The sequence below is a fragment of the Drosophila yakuba genome, chromosome 3R, assembly GCF_016746365.2.
Source record: "Drosophila yakuba strain Tai18E2 chromosome 3R, Prin_Dyak_Tai18E2_2.1, whole genome shotgun sequence".
NCBI lineage: Eukaryota > Metazoa > Arthropoda > Insecta > Diptera > Drosophilidae > Drosophila > Drosophila yakuba.
The window spans coordinates 26,018,457-26,042,331 of record NC_052530.2 but is presented as its reverse complement, the minus strand read 5'-3'; the positions used below and the strand labels follow the sequence as shown (position 1 = coordinate 26,042,331).

General features: G+C 43.1%; 1 protein-coding gene across 1 annotated transcript in view; it reads right to left on the bottom strand.

Moving 5' to 3' along the window:
• Positions 1–177: 177 nt before the first annotated feature.
• Positions 178–23,875, bottom strand: part of LOC6538384 — a 58,488-nt gene continuing 34,790 nt past the window's right edge. The window contains exons 3-11 of the mRNA XM_002098872.4: positions 7,819–7,974; positions 7,521–7,721; positions 7,292–7,442; positions 7,063–7,131; positions 5,552–6,537; positions 5,048–5,484; positions 4,649–4,949; positions 4,422–4,591; positions 178–4,360 (exon numbers count right to left, since the gene is read on the bottom strand). Of these exons, the coding sequence (XP_002098908.2) occupies positions 3,053–4,360; positions 4,422–4,591; positions 4,649–4,949; positions 5,048–5,484; positions 5,552–6,537; positions 7,063–7,131; positions 7,292–7,442; positions 7,521–7,721; positions 7,819–7,974 (3,779 nt within the window). The 3' untranslated portion in view covers positions 178–3,052. The remainder of the gene's footprint in view (positions 4,361–4,421; positions 4,592–4,648; positions 4,950–5,047; positions 5,485–5,551; positions 6,538–7,062; positions 7,132–7,291; positions 7,443–7,520; positions 7,722–7,818; positions 7,975–23,875) is intronic.

The following is a 23,875-nucleotide window of genomic DNA, read 5'->3' as shown; positions in this document are numbered from 1 at the left end:
ACATATTTGAATTTCCAGACAATTAATAAATTGATGTTTTATACCTATTTGTTAAGGATTTAATTACTAAAACCAATAATAAATTATATTTTATAAAAACCTAAACAGTAAAAAATTCTTTTTACTCGATGTTGTAGGAAAAATGCCAATATTTGTAGTTAATAAAACACGATTTTGTATGTTTTCCATCATAACTTATTTTTTAGTATATTTTCCAATAGTTAAGGTTGCGTTCAATCTTCTTTGCCAAATCTTTGTATTCTCTAAACAAACACCGCGATTTCTTAATTTTTTCTCTTAGACTCTTTTTAGCCGTGCCAAATTTCATTGTCCTGTTTGTTGGCCTGGTTGGTTGGTGGTGGCCAATTTACTTGCATCAAAATCTTTAACACGAATCGTTGGCAGCTCAGTTGCTTGAAATAATTAATTTCGCTTGCATGTACAATGCATATATAAATTGCATAAAAAATACATTAGTTTTTTTTTCGTTTGTTCAATTATGAATAGTTCAAATATTACGCTCTGATTGTAAAACGAAGAAACCAAGCCTTTATATGTTTACACAATTTAGTTGTTCGCCACTCTACTAATGAGGTATACAAAATGTGGACTTAAATGCAAACTAAAATTACAAAAATAAAAATATATACGCATAATTAATTTTACGTTTAAATGCGTAGACTTAGTAGAGAGTGTGCTAGGAGCAGCAGTTTCGCCAAAGATAAGAACATAATAATTGTTTGCTTACAATTTTAGTGGACTCTTAGTTAGAGTGGTTTCCGTTGGCCAAAAACCGTTGCAAAAGTCGCAATACGCATTTCTATCTTTGTCTTCCTAATAATTAATTTCCGTATTTCTTTATTGTTTTTGCGCTTAAATAATTTAAACATTTATCACATCCACTTACACGGCGATCACAATCGCAGCTATTTTTACTTAATTTCTGCAGTTCTCCGCATCTTCATTTTATCCTCGAAGTTTCCAAACACGTACATTCATATGGATTTCTTACGCCTAATTCTATAACTTTAGTACATAAATTTTTTTGTTGCCTTTTGATGCATATAATAGTTTAGTTAATTTTGGTTTTCTTAATGTTCGTAACGTTCAAAATGGATTTTTTCTTCATTCGATTCGATTCATTCTATTTATTTTTTTTTTTTGTTTTATTTAGTTAGGAATTTTGAGTTTTTCTTTCGGAATATATTTTGTATTTAAATGCATTTCGTAGGTTAAAGTTCATTTTGTGGCTTTTGTGTTCTGCATGCACATTGGTTTTGTAAATTGTAAAATTATTCGGCTATACAAACTGGTAAACTGGTAACTCCTTTCGGTGACTGGGAAGTTCGGAGTTCAAAGTCTGCGGCATTATTCCGCTTGAACACAATTCAGATTGTTTATTTACGGATGGTCTAAGTCGCAACTAACTGGGTTCGAGGTGAGTCTACTTTGAACATTGCTTCTGGTTGAGTGGAAAGGTACTATTGTTTATAGTTGTTGGTTTTGTTCTGCCTCAGGGATCTTATAGGTTACCTTTTGCTATTTAATTAATTGTTGGTATTGCACTTAGACTCTAAATACGTATACAGTTACAGTTACAGTTTTCAAACACATTTTGTTCACATTGAATATATATATTCTCGTACTTCTTTTAGTCATTTAAAAACGTATCTCCAATTGGTGTCATATGTGTGTGTACAATGTATCTGCGACTTGCATACGCCAGTGGAATGTATATTCTATGGTTCTATAATGATTTTTGGGGGTAAGTGTGTGCATGGCTGTGTTTCTGTCTCTGAATCTCGTAACAATTTTCGCATCTCGTTTCACACAGAACAACAGTTCACACTTCGTTGTGTCGGCTACTGAATCAACTTTCCAATTGCTATCAAAAATAATATCAGTGGAATGGAGCAGGAGAGCTCGGTTTGTGTAGTTTCTCGTTTGGCGTAGCTTTGATGTCGAGGTACGGTTGGTGAATTTATTATGTAGGTTACAATTCGGCTGCAATGCGATGGATTATGTGGCTTATTATAGAGTTATGCAATATGGATGTGTGCACAAATTGGAAATTGTTCCTTTTTCAAAGGGAAAGTGCATGTGAGACCAAGAGCACAAAAACAAGAATGCAAAATGAATATAATCAGGTACATTTGATATATCGGTTGTGTAAACAAAACAAAATGCAGCAGTAAATATGCGGAAATTAAACATTAAACATTTCACTTAAAAAAAGAGGACTACAAATATAAATTAAATAAAATTACAAATATTATTGAATAGATTACGTTTTAAATCGGAATCGATGTGAACACTTGTGACTATTGTGGTTGAGTGGCATTTGAGTGGTTGGGTAGTTTGGTGGTTGAGTAGTTGAGTGTGGGCTATTGCAGTATTTGTGGTTTTTGGCTGTTCTGTTTGCGTATATTTATTCTATTTGAGTGTAATTGAATTTTTTGCGGCAATTACGAAGCAATTGTTAAACGTAGTAATTATCAGCGACAAATATTGTAATGCATACTTGCGGGCTGCGCGGTCTATTGCTATGTACTTATGTATTTCGGTGTGCTTCTGTTATGTTTGTGTTTGCATCGAAAGCAACAATAAATTATGTGTATGTGTAAGAAAAGTTACATGTAAAAATGAGCCTCAATTAACGAAAAAACAAACAAAAACTAAACAAATACAAATACAAATACAAAAGTACGGTAAAAACGTTGAATCGTGACAAAACTATAGCATACAACTTAGCGTACGTGTTTTGTATACGAGTGTATGTAGATACATGTGTATAAATATTAGCTTAATTAATCATTTCTCCCATAGTTCCATAGTTTCAGTTACTAAATATTTACATTTATAAAATGTACTCTTTATAAATGCTAATCATGGTAGTGATCTAATCATCATCTCCGTAATCAATATTCTTTTGGAATGTTTCGAGCTGTGAATGTGATTTTCTCTCCTATATCATTTTCCGCCCACCTCCTCTTTCAATTTCTTTTGTTTTGCTTGCTTGCTATGTAGTAGCTTCATAAAAATACTGCTTGCTTCACCCATTGGGATCCACCTGGGCTCGTCTATGGACCACGGTCGCCGCTGGCCAAGATTGCTTGACCCCCGACGAATGGTTTACGTTAACGGACGCTGGTCCGTTGGCAGGAACTTTGGATGCATTGTGGCTGAACGAGATCGGATTGCCATTGCCTCGCGGCTGACGCTCCTTGGCATTTGCTGATTTCTGGCTAGTGTTAGTGCTGCTATTGTTATTGTTGGTGGTGTTATACGTACCGCCCCCCGATTTGGCCACATCGGCGGGCAGTTTGAAACCATTGGTGAGGCATACGGCCGCATACTCCCGTTCCGAGGTGGGTGTTAAGGTGGCAGCCGCCTCCTCCTCGGCCAGCAGGCAAATTCCATCATTGGAATTCGAGTGGCGCACAAAGTTGGTGTGAAATTGTTTTTTACTGCTGCCATTGCTGCTGCTGCTGGCACTGCTGCTGCTCAGGCTCCCGCTCCTCCGACTGGAGCCACCTACACCGGCTCCTCCACCGCCACCGACCACACCCAGTCCCGGCATGGTGGTGACCAATGGCAGCGAATTTGGCGGCACAATCACCTCCAGTTCGGAGCCACTGGACACCGCACACTGTTTGGAGCTGCTCAAAGCCACCGCGTTGGGTGGCGTATGCCTGTAGGGTATATAGAATGCTTTCGCCTCCTGCAACATGGCATCCTGCACGGTCTTTCGCTCCGGCGATGTTCCTCCAACTCCGCACAACGGCAACTGCGATAGATTGTGCACTCCGGCAATGCCCAGGTCCCCCTGAGCAGCTCCATCTTGATCCGATCGCCTCGCCACCTGGACACTCCCATTGCCATTCGCTAGATGAACAACTGCCACGGCCGCCGTGCTGGTCTGGTATTCCAAACTGTGCTCCGGCAGCAGTTCAATGTGATAGCGAGAACGCGGAATAAGAGTCTGCATCTCGTGGCAATCCTGCTGCAATGTTCCGCCACTGAGACCGCCGGCACTGTCTCCCGGCATCCCTGAGGCACTGCTCAGATTACCGAAATTAATATCAGTGGGTGTGGTCAGGTGGCTGGGTCCTTGGGCGCGGGCCTTGAAGTTGCGCTGCTGGAAAATTATAAACAGGCCGAAGAGAAAGACACAGGCTATTGACAGCAAAGAGCCTATGGCAATCCCACTGTAAACTTCCGAATTCGATGTTTCGCTTTCCTCCTTCAGCCAAGTGTGGTTATTATTTATCATGTCGAAGTACATGGGAGCTCCTGCTCCAGTGTCACCCATTACGCGAACTGCCACATGGATTTTCGCCGTCTCCGAGACATTTGGAAACTAACAAGGATGATAAAAATAAATATAGCCGAAGTTTGGGTACTCTATATGCTTTAATTACCTTATATGAGCATTTGGTGCACTCTTTAACAATAGCTTCGTGCGTTACATTGTCCAAGGACCAGCGGATATCATAGTGATGGACACGGCCATTGGGATTAATCGGTGGCTCCCACATCAATTTCAGCCCATTCTGTTTAATCAACTTCGAATTGCTGATGGTGCCAGGAGCTATAAAACACAATCCGTGCAATGTGGAAGCGAATAGGAAGTGAGTGTTTTACTTACGATCCTGCTCGGTCTTCTCATCGATGTCGCCATAGAAAATATGTGTCTTGCAGTTGTAGAAATGCAGATTGTACCGAGTGTCTGGCTTGAGACCTGTGACCAACAGCAACGAGTTGGCAATATTTCGATCCTGACACTTTGGATCCTGACTGGGTAATGACATTTGTGCTTGTATCTCCGTGTGGCACTCCAGCACGCAAGTCTCATTTAGGCTGTCCAGAAACTTGAAGGCCAGGGCCCGAGACTCACGGGTGACCAAACGAAAGGGCATATTTGACTGCTCCGAAGTGCCATTCTCGATCTGCAAGGAAAAATCATGTTCAAGCCATATTAGAACCTGCATTTAGATGGCGTCCTAGAGAGATGACAAAATAATCCCCTACAGTACAGTCTACTCACAATCTTCCACTGAACGTAGCGAAAGTCCTGGCCCAGGAACTCATTCTCGGTGGTGATGATCAGCACTCTCATTTTGATGCGCGTGAATCGCTGCAGCAAGATTCCTGTTACACTGGCATCCACCACTAGACTGAAGATGTCATCCTCCAGCTCTAGGGTGTCATCGACCACGTTGTCCTCGTGCTCCACATTCCTCAGCACTGTGGCTGCCGCAGATTGATTAAGAGGCTGAATTTCGGTCAGATGGTGTCGCACCTGGTCGGCTTTTTCCTCAACAGAAGTCAAGGTGCCTTTTAGAGCTCCATTTAACAGCTGCGCAGGATGCGGATGGGTGTGGTTGATCGAGAACTGCAGGATGAAATACTTCTTGTTCTCCAACTGACCCTGCGACCACTTAACAAACGTGTCATTGCCCACGGCAATGGGTCGAAGCATTACTACAAAAAAAATACAAAGAAAATGAGAAATTTTCCTGGCACCTCGAAGAAAGTTATAAACACTTACATCCCTGAGTGCAGCACGTGACTGGTGTACTTCTTAGGGAGCTGAGAATCATCTGCTGGGGAACCAAAGTTCCTGTCCTCACCTCTGTGGTGGGAAACAAAACCCGGGTGATCAAGGCAAAGGGCTCGTAAACGGGCAAATCAGTAGATATCACCACGTAGGAGGTCTGATTCAGCTTCATGGGCGAGAACGAGGTCCAACTGTGGGGATTGTTCCTCACAATATAGACCACAAACATTGACGTTAGGGTGCGGCTGTCAAATGTGATGTTGATCGAATGGAAGCTGTGCGGATAACAGCGAATGTTCTGCAATGGGTTGACCTCCTCGAGCTGCCGGTTGAATCGCAGCTCACCCGTCGCCGAATCCTCACCAGCCACATTTCTGGCCACACACTGGTAGATGCCCTCCTCCTTGGAGTCGAACGAGTGGACGTGCAACTCATTGCCGCTAATGTAGCGGGTATAGGAGCTGTTCAGATGGACTCCGTTGTGGTACCAGGTGATACTCGGTTCCGGATGACCCTCTGCCCGGCAGGTAAGTGTCCTCGAGAGACCAATATACACCACCTCGACGGGCAGGCGACTCACAATCCTCGGCGGTGTGGTCACAATCACCTGGAAGTTTTGCGTTTCCAGCGGCGTTATGCAGCTGTAGCGCCCTTCATGCTGGGCTACACTAGCATTCGTGATGGAATAGGCCACACTATTGTTGCTCAGGCGCAGCATCTTATTGTTCGGCGGCTGGAGGTACCACACAATGGGCACAAAGTCTGCCACCGCGTGGCATTGTAGCAACACGGATCCGCCGGCGGCAACGTAAACCGTCGCATTCTGAAATGCCGGCAATAGCTGGGCCTCCGAAACGGATGTCTCGGTAATACCCGCCTCGTTTTTGGGATAAAATGTAGCATCCTTGGGCTCCACTTGCAGTTGCCAAATGAACTGGCGGTGCGTCTTGCCGGCAAATGTGTTCTGCGCCACGCATCTGCAACGGGGAATAGTGGATAGTGGATAATGGATAATGGATAGTGGTCAGTGGTCCCGCGCGATAATTGACATGGACAATGGCCACAATTACAGCCACCACTCGGCCGCCGCTAAGTGTTAATTAATGCATTGTTTAAGGGCACACCGGCACTCGGTGCGAGTGGTGCGTGAATGCTAGTCTGTGTGTGCGGGTTTGGGAGTGGGTATGGGAGTGGGTCTGCTGATGGAGTGCCGCAAAAGGTGTTGATTTTGCCACAAAGGCGAAGGTGGAGCGCTGCGGCGGCAGCAGCCAAATGGAAAATTGCCCTCGGTCTTAATTTAGTTAAACTGGGCAGATCGGCATAGCAGTTTTACCCAGCAGGGCATCTACACATATTGTTACATTTAACAGGTTAAATGTGCATGTGCATTAAAAGTGCTATACGGAAACTAGCAGTTAACTTAAACTGCATTTTGAAGGGCTGCTTAAACACGATTTAAACTGATGTTGATTGGATGTGCATAAACTAGATTTAATACTCACTTGTATTTACCCGCCTGTTCCAGACGCAAATGCCTCAATATTAGGGTGCCATTTGACAGGATGAGAGCACTGCAATAATCAGTAATTTATTAGAAATTTAATAAATAAAAATTAAATCAAAACTCAAAGCGTGGGTCAACCCATCCAGCTGGCAAGCTCTCCAAGTATATAGGCCATATATACAAGTCTTGGCCCGCTGCTCGATGCTTCAACACTGATCTTTACTCGCCTGTTGTCATTGGTCAGGGAATCGTTGCCAAAGTACCAGCTAAAACGGGCAGCTGGAACACTCAGAAAGGGGCAGCTCAGCACCAGCGGTTTGTTTTCCAACGCACTAATGTTGGCCGTCTGCTGTTGGCCAGGAAAGAGCCGCTTGAGCACTGAAATGCATGAACATGAATTAAAAAATTCGTCAAAATTCATCTTTCAATTTCTTTTAGTCCAAATGAGCAACTCACCTGGATACTCGACAGTGATGGTGTCGGATATCACCGCCGACTCATCCCACTCGATCTTGCAGTAATACTCGCCGCTGGCCTTTTCATTGGTGGGCAGTCGCAGCGTTCCATTGTCATAGATGAAGAAGTCATTCTTGCGATACGATACTTGTTCGACTGCCACGTCATTCCGATACCAGCTGCAGTAGATGGGCTGGTTGTCTGTGTCACAGTGCGAAAATGTTAGTAAGTACTCATAATTGCATTTCTATTGCATTTCTATTTTGCAATTCTATGCAATCTCATAAAGTACACTCACCCTGATCGCGGTTGTAGGGCGTTAGGATGGGTATGCATGGCAGATAGTACGGGGAGTGGGGCTTGCTGATGGTCAGTCTTGTGACGGCGTGCTTCTGGATCTGTAGATATGGCAGAAGTGCGGTTGAGTTCTTCGGTTGGGCGACGGCGGCAGCAACTGCAAAAGAGCAAATGAGCAGAAAAAAAAATAAAACAATTGATTAAGAATCTGTGCTTGACGCGACGCGGCTAAATTATTGGTTCCAATAATCCTCCGCCCATTGCCCAGACAATAGACAAAAGGCGGACAATGAGCCGGCTAAAGAAACCGGGCCACAAAAACGGGAAAAAAAAAACAAAGAAAAAATGAAAATGTTATTTATATTCTAGCTTAATCTATTGGCTGTTATAAATTTCACGCTTTTCACTTAACACCGCAACAGTCCGCCCATCCTCCCACAACTGCATCGAGGTTTTTACTGCAATGCCCATAAATACCCAGAGCACACAGAAAAAATCTGAGAAATAGAAACTGCCAAACAACGGAGCCGTGCTGGGCACATGCACTGAAACAAAATCTTTGAGTCATTCATTTTGAATCTTTAGTCATTTGATTTGAATCTCTAGTCATTCATTCTGAAAGGGCATTCAGAGTTATCACATTCTGTAAAATATCTAATGTAATTATGAAGAGAATGGAATAATAGCTCATCGGTTCAGATCAGATAACACATTATGTGTGCACTGGAGGTCCAATTCTTTTTTCAGTGAGTTATGGCGCAATGCTTCTAGCTCTGGTTCTGACCAAGTCCACGGCTCTGGTTTTTGGTCTGGGTCCGAGTCTCGGCGAGTCCGACTCCGAGCTGGAGTCTCCGCTACGTGCTGCAGGCGTGTCCAGGCAGACTTGGCGTGTTAATTAATTCTTGTGCTGCTGTTCTGCTGTTGACGCGACCATGGCGACGTCTGCGCCCGTTGCTGCAACGGTCCGGCGGTGCGTATACGTGATATTAAGCAGTTGAAACAATTACATGGCCAGCGGGCAGCAGCGGAGATTTGCATACAACTTTGTCGAAAGTCGTCCATCAGGCATCACATTATCTATTAGCAGAACGAGTGAGTTCCAGGGAAGTGGAAATGATAATGGCCAATGCCAGGTTGAGTACTTGACGGCTAAAAAATGGCAAAGTGCGGCAGTGGAACCCCTTTAACAAATGTCGGGACATTAGTCAAATGCGTTGAAATTTATGCTAAAAATGCAATCAACTTGCGTTCCGCTCGACGGACATCCTTCAGTCCCCCCTCCTTCTCCTTTTTTCAAAAGCCCCCTAGAAAAAATGAGAGCCCCACCACAACCATGCAGCTCCAATCAGCCTGCCACCCAAGTGGCCAAGTGCACTCGGTTGTTGCCAAATGCTGAATGTGCTGACTGCTCGTTAGTCAGTCACAAATTGTGGCAAGACGGTCTGCTCTTTTTTGCTAGCTGCGCGCTCGGAAACTGAATATTTGTTTCGGTTTTGATAAATGGACTACTATAAATTAGATAATTGCTGAACATGCTGCGAGGGATGTATCTTAAAGCACTGGCACTGGCTTTGGCTCTGGCTCTTTTGACTCTGGAATTTGCCCCGCTTATGTTGCATGTTTGTACGCAATGTGTTGCAATTTTTATTGCTGTAATTACACGCAATGCCCGGCGGCAATTTGACGCATGGAAATGCCATCGACGGCCACGTCAGCAATGGAGCCACTGCGTCCCGCTAAGTGCGGCACATTAACAAACACAGAGTGCACTCCGCGGGTGAGGGGTTGCAGGAAGATCGGACCGAGGGGAAACCACAGGTGCACCGGGAGAAATTGTACAATAAAAATGTCTCCAAACAGGAACAGTGTATATGATCTGTGTTTAAGAGTACTGTGCCTCTGTCGAACTTGAACTTGAAGCACTTTCAGCCAATCAAAACCAACTAAAGCAGGATATTAAACAATTGGTTATATTTTTGCAAGTGCAAGTGCAGTAGCAGTTGCATGTGCAACCAGGGCGTAATTGTTATAGCGTAATTGTTTCAATGGCGGGGCGTTTAATTGCGCTTTGGCAACTACTCCGCCGCTAACGACGCTCGCTTTTCGAGAGTCAAAGTTCAGCGATTTTTTTGTCATCCAGTGCGCACAGCGCACACCTTGCCGTGCTGCAATTTGCCATTTGTCATCGCCTGTTTGAGAGGGTTGGATACCCAGTTGGTTACTCGGATACTCGGATACTTGGCTGGTGGAATGAAAGGAGGGGGAATGAAAGGGGGAAGGACATGTCAGCAGCAGCATTACCCTTAAACCTTTCAGCTCGTGTGTGTGTGTTTCGGCGTCGTTAGCGGAATCGTTAAGTTTGCAGATTAATTGCTTCGCTGCTCGAGGAGTCAATGCTCGCACAGAGCCATCTATTTAATGTGCTTGACATTCACTTGCAATTGTAACTATTCCATAGCTTTCTAAACTGGCTGGCTTGGGGGCTATCAATTGGGTTGGATCGCTTCTGGAGACCATCATCGCTGGCCATAACTCAACGCAGCTGCAAACAAGATCGGCAATCTCGGTGATTGAACTGTCATGACATCCAGTTATCTATCTGTGGCCCCCCCTTCTAGCCGTGGATTCTTCTATAAACCCATGCAACCCTATATAATTTCAGCTCATTTGTATTAAAATCTGTCGTAGTCAAAGCAATGCATAAGTCTTCCCAGTCAACTCAGCGCAGAGGAATGCTTCCCAGAATCGTGCTTGAATGCTGTTTGACAAGTATATATACGTACAGTATATACTCCCATCTGCACTTACTAAGTTGTAGCAAGTTGCAAGTCAATAGTGTGGGGGGCAGATTGCAGCAAAGATGGGTTCCTTGGTTCCTGGAGAAACCGGGAAGGCGGAAAGGCGGGGAACTGGGCGCTGCTGCACAAATTTGCATAGTTGAACGCACGTCGCCGCACAATGGGAATTCAGACGATCAAGCTGGGAAAACTTCTGGTGTCAATCAGCAAATATTTTATTACAGCACAGCTTGACCTTACTCAACAGTGATTGTATTGAAAGTAGCACTTAAAAACTAGGCTTACATGTTTTTAAGGGATCATTAAATGAGAAACAAATCATTGCCAAGAATGATAGCTATCTTAGTTCTAAAAGGATTACGTTTTAACGAGCTAAACTCGATCGAATCTCCCACAGTGCGGCTTCGCCACAGTGCATTCCAGGCAGCAACTGTTGCTGCCGATGCTGCTGCAGCAGTTGATGATGAATGCAACTGCAACTGCAATTGCTGCTGCAGCAGCGGCACATAAATTGCCGGCTGCTGCGCCGAGCTTATCAAAACGGCAACATCTTGTGCATAGATAAGCCGGCTTGCCTCTGCCACTGCCACTGCCACAGCCTGGCATCGACTTCGGCCTCGGCCTCGGCCGCCAGCTAACGGGTCTGGGCCCCCATGGAATTTCGCAAATTCAAATTGCCTGGCATCCTTTAATGCCGCTGCCTCTGCTGCCTCCGCTGGCACAGCTGCAAGTGCAGCGTTGGCACACTTTTACCGCTCCAAATCCAAAGGCAGCGGCAACATTTTATGCAAAATGCAACGCGCACGAGATAATTTATCGCCTAATGACGTGCTGTTCTAAGGTTGCCCGCGTTGTTGTAAAATGCAATAATAAAATGTGCCTGCAGCAGGAAGATGGAAAGAGTATGAAAAAAAAAAACCAAATGTTCATTCTAAAAAATAAAATTAAAAAGGAAATTTAAATGCCGCACGAACGAGCAGCATCAGCTGGGAGACAGTGGAACGGGTTGCCAACTATTTGTGCACCATCAGATCTAATGGCATGTAATGTACAGGAAAAAAAAGTTACATCTCCCAAATGTATCAGAGGAATAACAATCATCATTTGAGGGAAGCTAAAACAAAAAGTATTGCATTTGGAAATTCGGCATTGAATAATTATATGCCATTAGACTTTTATGGTCCCACATTTCAATTAACCACAATTTCAGTTAGTTTCACAGATTCCTAGCAAATTCCTTGCTGTGTCTAGAAAGCATTCTTTGGGACTGTGGTCTGCTGTCGCTTCGGGGGCGCTCAACGAGAATTTATGAATGTGCAAATGCATACGACAATTTCGCGCATAAATGTAAGCTCCTGCCATGCAGCAGGGGAATTTCCAAGGGGAACGAAAAGCGGGTTTGGAGACGGAAGACGGGGACACCCACCGCAAGACTGCGGAAAGATGGTAGAGATGGGAAAAGCTGGGTTGGATGGGTTGCATCGGCTGGCTGGGGTGGCAGGGGAAGCTGGGAGATCGGATGGCAGTCGAAGATGCGTGTGCACATTCCATGGCATTCCGCTGCGGCATGTGGGAAGTTCTATGGTTGCACAGAAAGTATCTTGTAGCTCGTGTTGCTGCTGCACCAGCAACTGCACAGCGGCAACAACTGCAACAACTGCAGCAGCAACTTGAATCGCATCTATTGATTGCACACAGTTCATTGGCGCGACGTGGGGCAAGGTTTGCAACACGGGGCGGTGGGGAAGTGGTTCGACGTGGCTGGATGGCTGTATGCCCCAGCTTATTTGGGTTAGCAGTTCAAATAGTTTTACGTGCTGTTTTGATCAAATTTCCAAATGCCAACGGAGAATTTATTGAAAAGTCCAGCAGGCAAAAGGGGCAACTTGCAACTTGCAACTGCAACGGCAACGGCAATGGCAATGGCAACTGCTATAATTTCTACATTCGGTGCTGCATTGTTTGCCTTTTGCTTTAGCTGCATATGGCTGCTCAATTGAATGTCTGTGGTTCGGTGTAATTGAGTGGTTGAAAATACTCGGAATGGCAACTAGTTAAGTTAAATGTGCCTTTGCCACATTCACATAACTAACCGCCCACAACTGCTGCAAGCTCCAAGGCATCCTAACACTAAAAACACATAAACGTACATATATGGCAGCACAAATACTTCGAGGACAAGGAATGGGGCATTCGAACCACTTTAGACAATGGCGGGAATTTACTTGGCAAAAGTCAAAGATAAATTGCTTTTTAACCTACAAGCTCCGTTCTTGGTTAGTTGGTCCTGCGCTTTGTTTGTTGTTTGCCACATGCCGCATCCCCTGCCACCTTCCCCACGCAACTCCGATCCCCTTTATCACTGCCACACAAAGCATTCAATTGACATATTTGGTTAACTTTTGGCGCTCTAGAAAATTCGCATTCAGTAGTTGGAATAAATTTTCTTTGGCAATTTGCATTGCACGCACTGGGGACAAGACTCGGGGTCAAAGTTGGAGCTTGCACTGAAGAAAATAAATAGGTACTTAGGTAATAGATTTGATACTTATTTTAAGAAATATTTTTTGAAATATGTTTTCAAGATAGAGCTACAAAACTAAAAGTTGTACAACATATTCAATATATGTAGGTCAGTATAATCTTAATATACATTGGTTTTTCTTAGTGCCGAGCTTGGATGAATTCCTTGGCTCGGAATGAAAGTGGAATGGAATTTTATCTAAATGTTGTTCGGGGCGTGTTGGCAGACCCACCATTGTGAAAACTGTGTTTGTGCAAAGTCGTCGGGTGAATCGCCCCGATATAAACGAGTCAAGAACAATAGGAAGCGGCTTTGTTCGAATTTACTTCGAGTCGAGGCGGGGCAAATATGTTAGCCCGAAAGTTTTCTGGGGATTATTAAAGGATTATGGGGGATTCGAAATGGAAATTTGCGCATTTCAAATACTGAATGCGAATTAAATGCAAATACCAAACGAGTTTCAATTAAAATCCAGACTATCTGCTGCCAATTCAATTGTGCCACCCGAGCCCCAGCTGCCTTTCTTCTCCGTAAACAGAACCTAATTGGCCACTTCGCAACTAGCAGAACACACATCAATTCTTGCTCCATTCGATGCAGCGATGCAGCGGGCAAATAGTAAATACCTTCCTGGATTCGGAATGGCCAACTGTCCAACTGGCCAACTGGCTAAAGAGCCAAGTTGCCGACTCAATGGCTGTCACAATAGCGGATAACCAAAATACAATATGCTGCTGCCCATAAGCGAACTCATTTCCGCTGAAATTTGGCACCAACTTTTGCAGTGCTGTGCATTGCAGTGCACAGTGCCGCAGTGCAAACATTTCCCCCCCAATAAATCATATTGTAAAATTTCCGTTCAATATTTTCGCCGGCTCCGTAAACAAACAACGAGCAGCGGCAACAACAAATTGAAACTGCAAAGGAGAGACACGAGTGGGTGTGTGAAAGGAAACGGGATGGTGCACAGGAAAAAAATTTCATAAATTGTATTATTAAGATCTTAAAATTGACTCGAAATTGGAGGTACACAAAAAAGAATCAAGGTGTGTAGAATATGTTCGTAAGGCAAATAGTTTAACCAATTATTTCAAAAAAGATTTGGTATTCCTTAAAGACAAACTGATTGCTTAAAATGAAATCCCAGCCAGTGTGCTAAATAATATTATAGGAACTATGGTAATAAGTATTCTCCTCCGTGTAAATGGAGTTATCCATGTAAGTTTTGTTTGCCACATTGTATGCTAAATGGCGAAATGTGGAATGTGCGTTTTACCCAACGCCGCAGCGGATGAAAGGAGGATGTGGACGATGATGGGCATGAGTTGCACTCTTTCGCCAACCGGCCACCCCCGCCGCTCGCTTGCATTTTTAAATGGGTTAAACGTAAACCATTTACCAATGACTCAATGCAGCTTCCTGGAAAACCGGCGAACCCGTACCCACATGCATTAAAACCAAATAAATAAATAAGCTGCCGATGTGCTGTTGTTGAAAAATAAAAAAATGAAAAACTCATCCAAAAGAAGAGAAGAAAGCTAAAAATAAAGGCAGTTCCAAAGGAGAGCAACAACCACGGACAGGGAATGAAGGATGGCTGGTCAATAGTCAATGGCCAAATAGCAGAAAATAACAATGTTGCCAATGGCCAACGAACCGGACAACAGCAACAAAAACATCAATAAAATAATAAAAACAAGCAAACAGAGACCACAAACCAATAGTCAAGCCAAGCCAAAGAAAAGCAACCAAAAAAAAAAAAAGAAGAAAATAAAATCGAAGGAAATTATAAAAATGTTTCAGTTGAAGCGGGTAAATAATACACACTTGCAGGAAACATTGAACAAAATTGGTGCTTGTGCTCTGCGTTTGTGTATTTTATAGCTGGCAATTTGGGGCCATGAATACGAGTATGCTTTAAATGTTATATGTTACATAAATGCATCACTGGTTACAACCAATTTTATTTGCTGATTAAAATCAAGAAATATGGCTTTGACTTGCGGCAATTTGTACTTGCTTTCTATTTAAATCGCACTCCAAAACATTGACGTTTATTAGCAATAACACTAAAAGTGAAAGTAGTGCATTTATACTATCAGCATAGTTTTCGAGATATATTAAATATATATATTTGCGTTTTTCTTTGTGTAAAAGAGCACTAAGATTTCAGGCAAGAAAACGAGACAGATAAAGTGGCAAAGGGAGAAGAGGAGCCCAGTTTTTTTTCGTTGGCCAACGGAAGCCGCCGAGGGAACTTTCGTAAGCTACGCAGCAAAGTGCAACCACAAGCCGCAGTCAGCAATTTCTGTCATGGATGGGCGTGGCATCCGAGGGCGTGGGCGGTCGCAGGCTACAATGTGTATATGCAACGTGAGTGTCTGTCTCTCTGTGTGAGTGTATGTGTGAGTGTGTAGGTGCGTTATTGCGGTCTGTGTCCGGCGAGCGGCAACCTTCTACCAACTACCATCGCCATTTACCGGCATACATCCACATCCACATCCACAATCACAAACCCATCAACGTCGTCGTTGACTCGTCATCCTCATCGTCATTCTCGTGATTGCAAGTGGCACGTACATCAGAGGTCAAGATAATAGGACCGCAATTCAGAGGTGTCCCTTTTGCTTGTCAGAAAGGCTGACATGCAGCTTAAGTTCAGTTGTGTTTAATAGTAACAGAAAATATTTGGGTGGAAAAGGCAAGTGCTATTCTTTGTAGATAACTAGGCGTTCAAGATAATGGTTTATTTATAATTATGGGTATTTATCCTATGGTAGCGGCTTCATCATTACTATGGTTTCAAGAAGTCCACGTGCCAGTTTTTCGATTATCATCGTGACCGCAGCTGTTGCTCATGGGTGTGCTTTTACTATGATTTCTTTCGTGCTGCCATTACCGCCCATAGTAGAATGCTGTCCCACATCCACATTCCATGGAGTAGTTCTCCCCGAGCATTCAGTCGCGTTTCCACCCACTTCCACGTCCACATCCACCTCCACTCCGACTCCCTGCTTTTACCGCCTTTCACCTCAGTGAAGCTACCAAAGCTCACCCGCTCCCGATTATTATGCATCATTTACCAGGAAACATTGTTGCAGTCAATGCCTAGAGGGTTTCCAGGGTTATAAAGAAGGGGTTTTCGGGGGGGGATTTCGGGGGCTTTTGGTGCCTTTCCTACCGCTGATGGTTTGAGGATTCAACGTCACGAACATTGCTGGCGACGAACGTGCCACAAAATGTTTTACCGAATGCGAATTGCTGGAAAAATTATTGTTATTATGAGTTGCTAATTGAATGGAGTGGATGCGGTGGCCACCCGAGGGAATGGTGACGAGCTGGGATCACTTAGTGGGCATACACTGTATTTTTCAGCCTAAAATAGCCCAAATGGGTAAGTACATACAGCGTGTTTTACTGGCCCAAATATGATTCCCAAGTGCCTTAAAAAGCCAAACGTAATTTAACTTGATACCCGAGTTATGTAATCTGTCTGCCAACTTTTGATACTGTTGTTTACTTCATGAAATGACCAGATTGTCGGATAAAAACGCTAACGTGGCTCTTTTTAAAATGCATTCAAATAGCTTAAAAAAAAATCTTAGGAAATATACAAAGTGTGATAAAGAAAAATATAATTTAATTTTTTTTGACTTCATTTGTTTTGGTATCAAATTTATTGAAAAATGTCTGAAAGAATTAAAGTGTTTACTTTGTATGCAAAAGTTTCACTCGCTGATGCCCATGTCACTTTTATCGTAAAATCGTTTTGAAATATTCATTGGCAGTCGAAAACAAAAGTAAACTGTCAAATATTGACAGCTGTGCATTCGCATAGCTGGGGAATCAATACAATAAACACAAATAAACCCTTGTCAGCGTGTTGACAAGCCAAGTCAAATTTCGTTCAGTGCATGACAGCCAAACTAACTGTACAAAGTAAATAAACGTAGAGTGCAAAGAATTTGCATTTCTTTAGTGCTGGAGCATGGCCATCATGATGTGTGTGTAATCACCGTCTGTGAGTGGCCACTTGCCCCAGGTGCCCCTGGACGGCGCTCTGCCCCGTATTCTCCTTCAAGTTGCTCCATCGGTATTCACTGATATGCCCCCCCCCCCCCCCCCCCCCCCCCACATCCCTGTCCATGTCCCTCAGCGCTGTCAATGTCAAAGTCATACATACATGATTCCCAACATGCCGAAGCCAAAAGCGAACATCAGCGGCAACAACAAGTGTAGCTGCAACACCAGCAACAGCAGCAACATCCGCACCAGCAGCAGCATGCAACTTGCAACCAAGGAGCAGGAACCCAGAACCCAAAGCCCAGAGCCCAGAGCCCAGAGCCCAGAACCAAGAACCGAGAATCCAGTACCCAGTATCCATGCAGTCGCTGAAATTCCATGCGCATAATTTATTTAAAGATTCTCTCAATATTGGACAAACATCGTCTGCAGGTGAAATCTATTTGCATTTATCGTTGAGCCGGAAAATTGCAAAACTAAACTGCAAACTGCAAACTGTAAACTGCCAACTGGATGGCATTCTCGCACACAGACACACACACACACAAACGCACACTTACGAGCAGTCAACCAAAGGAAGCTGGGAAAATTCGTGATTTCCCTCGAAAATGCGTTTAATGTGACGCTGTTGCGTGCAGCGGACAGGCGGATTTACTCTGGGTACTGGGTACTGAGCACTCGATTTGAAAATAAAATCGAATGAAACCGGAGCTGTTTATCCCTCTCGGCTGCCCAGGATCGATTCGCCAAATTAGCGGCAACATGACTTTTTGTGTTGTAAATAAATTTTCCATCACAAGAAGCAGAACACGCGCAGCGGAAATTAAAAGGAGCAGACAAGCAAAAAAAGAGGAGAGGAGTTGGCGTATAGGAAGTCGGCAAAACCACCGATGAATTGAATGAGACCGAAGTGATAATGAAACATTCGATTCTTAATTGCACAAGGCTGGCATTTAATTCACTTAAAAAAGTGTTTTAAACATTATTAAGTTAAATAAAATACTTTAAAAACAGACAAGAGTATTATATTGAGTGCGTGTGTCTGTTTAAGATCCAACTCGATTGTTATTATACCCTGACATAATCTTTTATGTACTGTGAAATAACTCGGGAATAACAATTACTTACCCCTAAATTTACAACTTAAACATGTACAAATGATACAGCGCATAGTGGATTTTTAAGAAGCGCCTTCTTATCTTAATTAAAATCGATGGTTTTAATCAAATTCATGGCAATTCGTTTTCGCAGAGTGCCTATTAGTCTCCCCTTTCGGGACCTGCGTTTGCCACAAAGTGTGGCAGTCAACACGTTTAATGGTTTTGCATTAACTTAAAGAGGCATTAGTGCGTAAGTATGCTGTAATCTACAATGCGAAGGGGAAAATTGGCTGCCAGCTGGCTTGTGCACTTCTGCGGTCTTCACGGGGACGACTTCTGGCCTCCTGGACTTCTGGCCTTTGATGGTCAGAGTGGCCAACAAGTCAACTGGACCGGACCGGACTGGACCAAGCGGTCGGACACTGGACGCGTTCGTTGTACTTGTTAATTGCAGCGGAAGCACTCAATTAAAAGCGCGTGAAACGTACGCGCCACCTGCGTGTGTATGTGTGTGTGTGGGTAAAAAGAGACAGGCGATATGCATGCAAAAGAGAGGGGAGATATATTTGCTCTGAAGAGACAACCACTGACTGAATGGCAGCAGTGCCTGCAAATTAAGGCTACAGGAAACAAACAAATGCGGCGTAATCAAAAAGCGGTAAATGGCTGACACTGTAAATAGTTTATAGGCAAATGCATAAACTTGCAAATTGCCAGCAAACAAATCCAGACAGACCAGTACCAGTATACACCCAGACCCAGCTCCATACTCCAGCCCATACCATCCAGCCCATGGCCAGACTGCAAAAAGCTAAAACCCATCTGTCGAATGGGAAAAAAGCAACAACGCTGCGGGAATGCAATAATGCAACTGTTTGTCAATGTTTGCCGAGACTAATTAGATGGCAGCTGAGCGTTGACTGATGAAAGATGCATGAGGGAACCTTAATTGGATGTGTGATGGATAGCTACATACGCCGATAGATATTGGGTATTAGATACGATAAGGACGGATTTCAAACATTTCGAAGCATTTGGCAACTAGTTAGTCAAATTTCTGTTGTCACTTCGGTGCAGTGGCATGAATGCCAGATAATCGATTAATCTTTATCTGCTTGGTATCTAGTTGTTCGTAGTGAAGCCTATCTCACGGATCTCATGGTAAATGACAGCAACATCGCTGAGGCCGCATAATCCATCATCTGGTAAACTCATCTATCAATAAACATGACCTGCCTGCCCGCTGACTGTCAAATTAATCCATCAGGTTGCGCTGCAGCATTACCTTTTTGCACTTACGTACGACAGTGTTGGGTAGGATAATAGATAAGCAGGATAATTACCTTATAAAATACTTATAAATTCAATTTTTAAATGGACCTGTAATTTTGATGTAGTGTTAAAAAAAAAACAAAGTGAGGCCAAGCATTTATGAATTATTTAATGTTAATTTAGTAATGAGTTATTTGATCTATACCCCTTTTATCTAAAAATCCATATTTTCAATTAATTTACATTCCTATTATGTTTTTATTCAACAGAGTGCGAGAATTCAAGTTGAATTTGCTTGGTCTGCACTTACTTGGTTTAAACTCATATCTTTTTTATTCGTTTTTCATAGCCCTAGATGCTTTCGCTATTATTCTGACCGCATCTGTTCGCTCGGCACTCTGGCCACAAAGTCGCTGGCAGAAAGCAGCCGCAAAGTGCCGGACTGGACATTGTCGTGGGGCAATGTTGCAAGTTGCAACTGTTTGTTGTTGCGGGCTGTCGTGACATCATAAGGCAAAATGTCAGCAGTTTTATTATCAGAGGCACACACGCATAACTCGTCTCCTCGGAAGCAAAGAACAGAACACAGAGAACTCAGAACACAGAACCGAGGAAGTAAAGAGTTGCAGCAGCCGCGCCTCTGCCTTCAGCTGTTGTTGCAGTTGCGTTCTTGTTGGGGGCATTCGCACAGTGTGTCGCATAAATAATGCAGTTCATTATGTCATTTAGCGGCACGTTGCGTGAGCTGTGAAACGGGCAACCAAGACACCGCACCAACACCAAGGCACTGAGAAAAATTATATATAAATGCTAAGCCTATTTGCATATAAGTTTGTGACTTTGGTGAAATGTAATTATGCATTTAATAATATCTAGCTTATTTAGCATTCCCACTTGCTAATTATGAAACGTACATATATTTTCTCCATGTGCATCTGTGGATCACATGCCTTTTGCTCTCATTGTTGCTGCACACGCCAAGTGCGGAAATGAAGTTGTCAATGAGCCACTTCCACAATTTATGACCGCTGCGATGCTGCGGCAACCACCGCCTGCCAAGATCTTAATTATGACTTGAGTAATGTGGAATAAACGATAAAGCGTGCTCACGCAAATACACTGCAAGAACTACTTGCTGCAAGTCCGGCCAGCTAGTTTGCAAAATAGTTTTCCAGTTAGCCGAGTTGGCCCCCAATCAACTTCATAAATCAAGCAACCTCCTGGACGGGCTGGTTATGGAATTGGAATTGAAATTGGAATCGGTATGGTAATGGTTGCGAATTGGGGTAAACGGGGTATTTGGTTTTGAGAAATGAGAATAAACGTCGGCGACACGCTCGTAAAAACGTCAAATAAAATGTGGCAGCCATTTTTGTGCATTTGCCAAATTTGCAAAATTTAATTGTGGCGAAAAAAGAATGTGCAAATTTATGATGATTTTATGGCACTTTTTGGCCATCTTTGGCAACTGACCAGCATGAAAGCGGGCCTAAAACGCTTTTTTTGGAGCAACTGGCTGGGAACCCCATTTATTTATACTTATGTGCCGCCAGTCTGTTTGTTTACTTGTTTTTGTTTGTGGACTGGTCGAATGTTCGCCACAAATCCAATGATTGAGCCGCGGTCTTGGGAAATAGAGTGCGCCGTCTGGCGTTCGAACAAAGCCTGGCATTAAGGAAAATCTTCATCAGACTTATTTTATTGAGTGTGGAAATTTCATTGTAACAAATCAATTAATAGCTGGGAACTGTCGGGGGAAACTGAAGTCAGAGGGGACCAGAGGCTGATTGTTGCTATTTGGCGCCGTGTTTTGGCTGTCGGCAATCAGCAGTAATCAACCGTAAGTGGATGGGGTTGGGTGGCAGATGGCTGATCCGGAATCCGGCCGGAGCACCAGAGAACAGGAGAAGCGCAGAACTGGAGAACTGGACCCCAATACGGTGTCAGATGACGTTGCCAGCCGTGCCAGACATTACGTCGCACGTCTGAGTGCGCAGGCAACGGCAATAACAACGGGCAAATTGGAATAGCCCATCATCGAAGCTTGGAATACCCTTGCGGATGAGAAAAGCAATTACCTTATGGATACCATATTAATATTTTTAATATTTGATCGAAAATTGAGCACGGAAAGTACAAACTAAGCCATTACCCTAACAGTTTCAAGGATTTAAAATTAAATTAAATTCAAATTCGACCAATAGCTGTTGTGGAGTGCTTTCAACTGGTATATTGTCATTACACGGAATCGAAGTATAATTTATTATACTTCAATTGAAAAGTGTAATTCATAAAGTGTGAACCATTTTAAATTTTATTAGCTACCGCCTTGCAAGGGTATAAACACCATGATGACGCCAACACGATGGCAACACGGAGATGTCGACCGGTCGCAGGGCGAAGAGAACTTAATCGATTATGCGATTTAATTGAACTAAAAACGCTTAATAAGCAATAAAAGCTCACACAAGCACAAACCCAAGCGCCGGGTGAAACAAATTAAAAGTAACACTTAAAATTACACCACGTAGACGTTGGCTAATGAAAGAAGCCGGAATGGCATCGAACAAACCCTCCTCTATTTCCTATTTCTATTGCCCTTAAAGAAACGTATAATAAAATTTCATTTCCTTTCAAATGAAATTTTGTGGAGCGTTGAAAAGCGCTTTTAGCTGGCTGGCGAAATTCTTAAACACAACTACACACTGGCGAGCGGAGGACGGAGGTCAAAGTTTAAATGCTGTTAAACACATTCATTTATCAAATTTGGTTTTATTAATTCGCATCTTAAGTGGGTGGTGTCCCTGCTCGAGTGTTGCGATTATTTGGGCAGCTTTCTGCCCCCGTATCTGTGTATCTGGTGTATTTTGTGGGCAAATGCTGATGCTGGTGCGGATTCGACGAAGAATGAGCCCCAGTGGCAAGCATCAGCATTCGGCGTCAGTGGTCTTAAGAGATTATAAACGATTCCTGGAAAAATGGCAGAGTGATTATTCCATGTTGCCATGGTAGCTAAGCCAGGGACCAAAGCTCTGCTGAGCCAACTGAAATGCTGGAATGCGAAACGAACGGCAAATGATTCATTAGCAGAAAATAAATTTGTCTTCCCAATTTCAATGGTATTAAGCTGATAGAAAGATCTAATATTCCGCAGCTCCACACACACACTGTTTGGTCATTGCTGTTGAAATATTTGAATTAAAATATTTCAATTATTATACTAAATATTTGCTTGGCTAATCATAACCGCCGGGCAGCTCGCACACACACAATTTCGTAAGAATTCTTACTTAATTATGGCCAAAATTGTTTGTTCATCGTATGTCTAGCTGAAGGCAGTAAACAAATCGCTTTTGCCTAAGTACGTATGAGACTCCTTCAAGTTCAACGAACGCAGTGCGTGTGCGAGGACTTGCAGGCAATACGTAGCTGTGAATGGGGAATACGCAATGCACTTGAAGAAATGCGAATATGCGAAATGTGAATATAAATATATTAAAGTAAAACGAGTGAAATGACATGTTTCCAGAAGCAAAAATTTCTAAAAATCGTTGCTCTTTTAGTAAAAAAGTTTGTTTTATTTACATTTCAAAGACTCATCAAAGACTTCATTACAAAAAAAGTTAATAAATTTGTTAATGGTTCAAAAATCAACAACTCCAGCTTACACAAACATGACTAACCAATTAATATTAATAAGTGGTGCATTTGAAGACAAATCTTTGAGTTAAAAAGAGCCAACATGTTTGTTTGCCAAACAAATACATTTTTTATTAGTGTGCCAGTGAGTGAGTCAGTTTGGATGGAGAGTGCTTTAAATTTAGACAAACAACAAACATACACAGGCAAACGCACGTTCAGACACAGGCAAACAAGCCTTTACAGTTGTTAGATGGTGTTTGTGTTTGCCTAAGTGGCATAGGCAGCACTCGCCACGCACACATACACATACACATACATATACAACACGCATTTGCGAGCGAGCACAACGCGGCGTATGCGTAATGTGCAATTTGTTCTACAGCTGTTGGCAAATTGCAGCTCGCACACACTAAAAACCAATTTTATGACAGCCAACATATTGCCTGGTTTTGCTCGGAAATTCGATAGTCAACCAAACAAACAAGTGCAGCGGGGGAAAAATGAAGAATTGGCGGAAAATCAAACAAACTTTTTCGAATTTAATAGCATTCATTAACCGCTTGCCCAAATAGACCTGATAATTGGAGTTGCAGCGCCAGCACACAAAAGAAAAAGAGGCAAAAAGGCTCGTGCATAAACAAATTAAAATTAAATATTACCGGACAGCAGGCCGCCAACAAAATTGCATCCAGGTGCCTC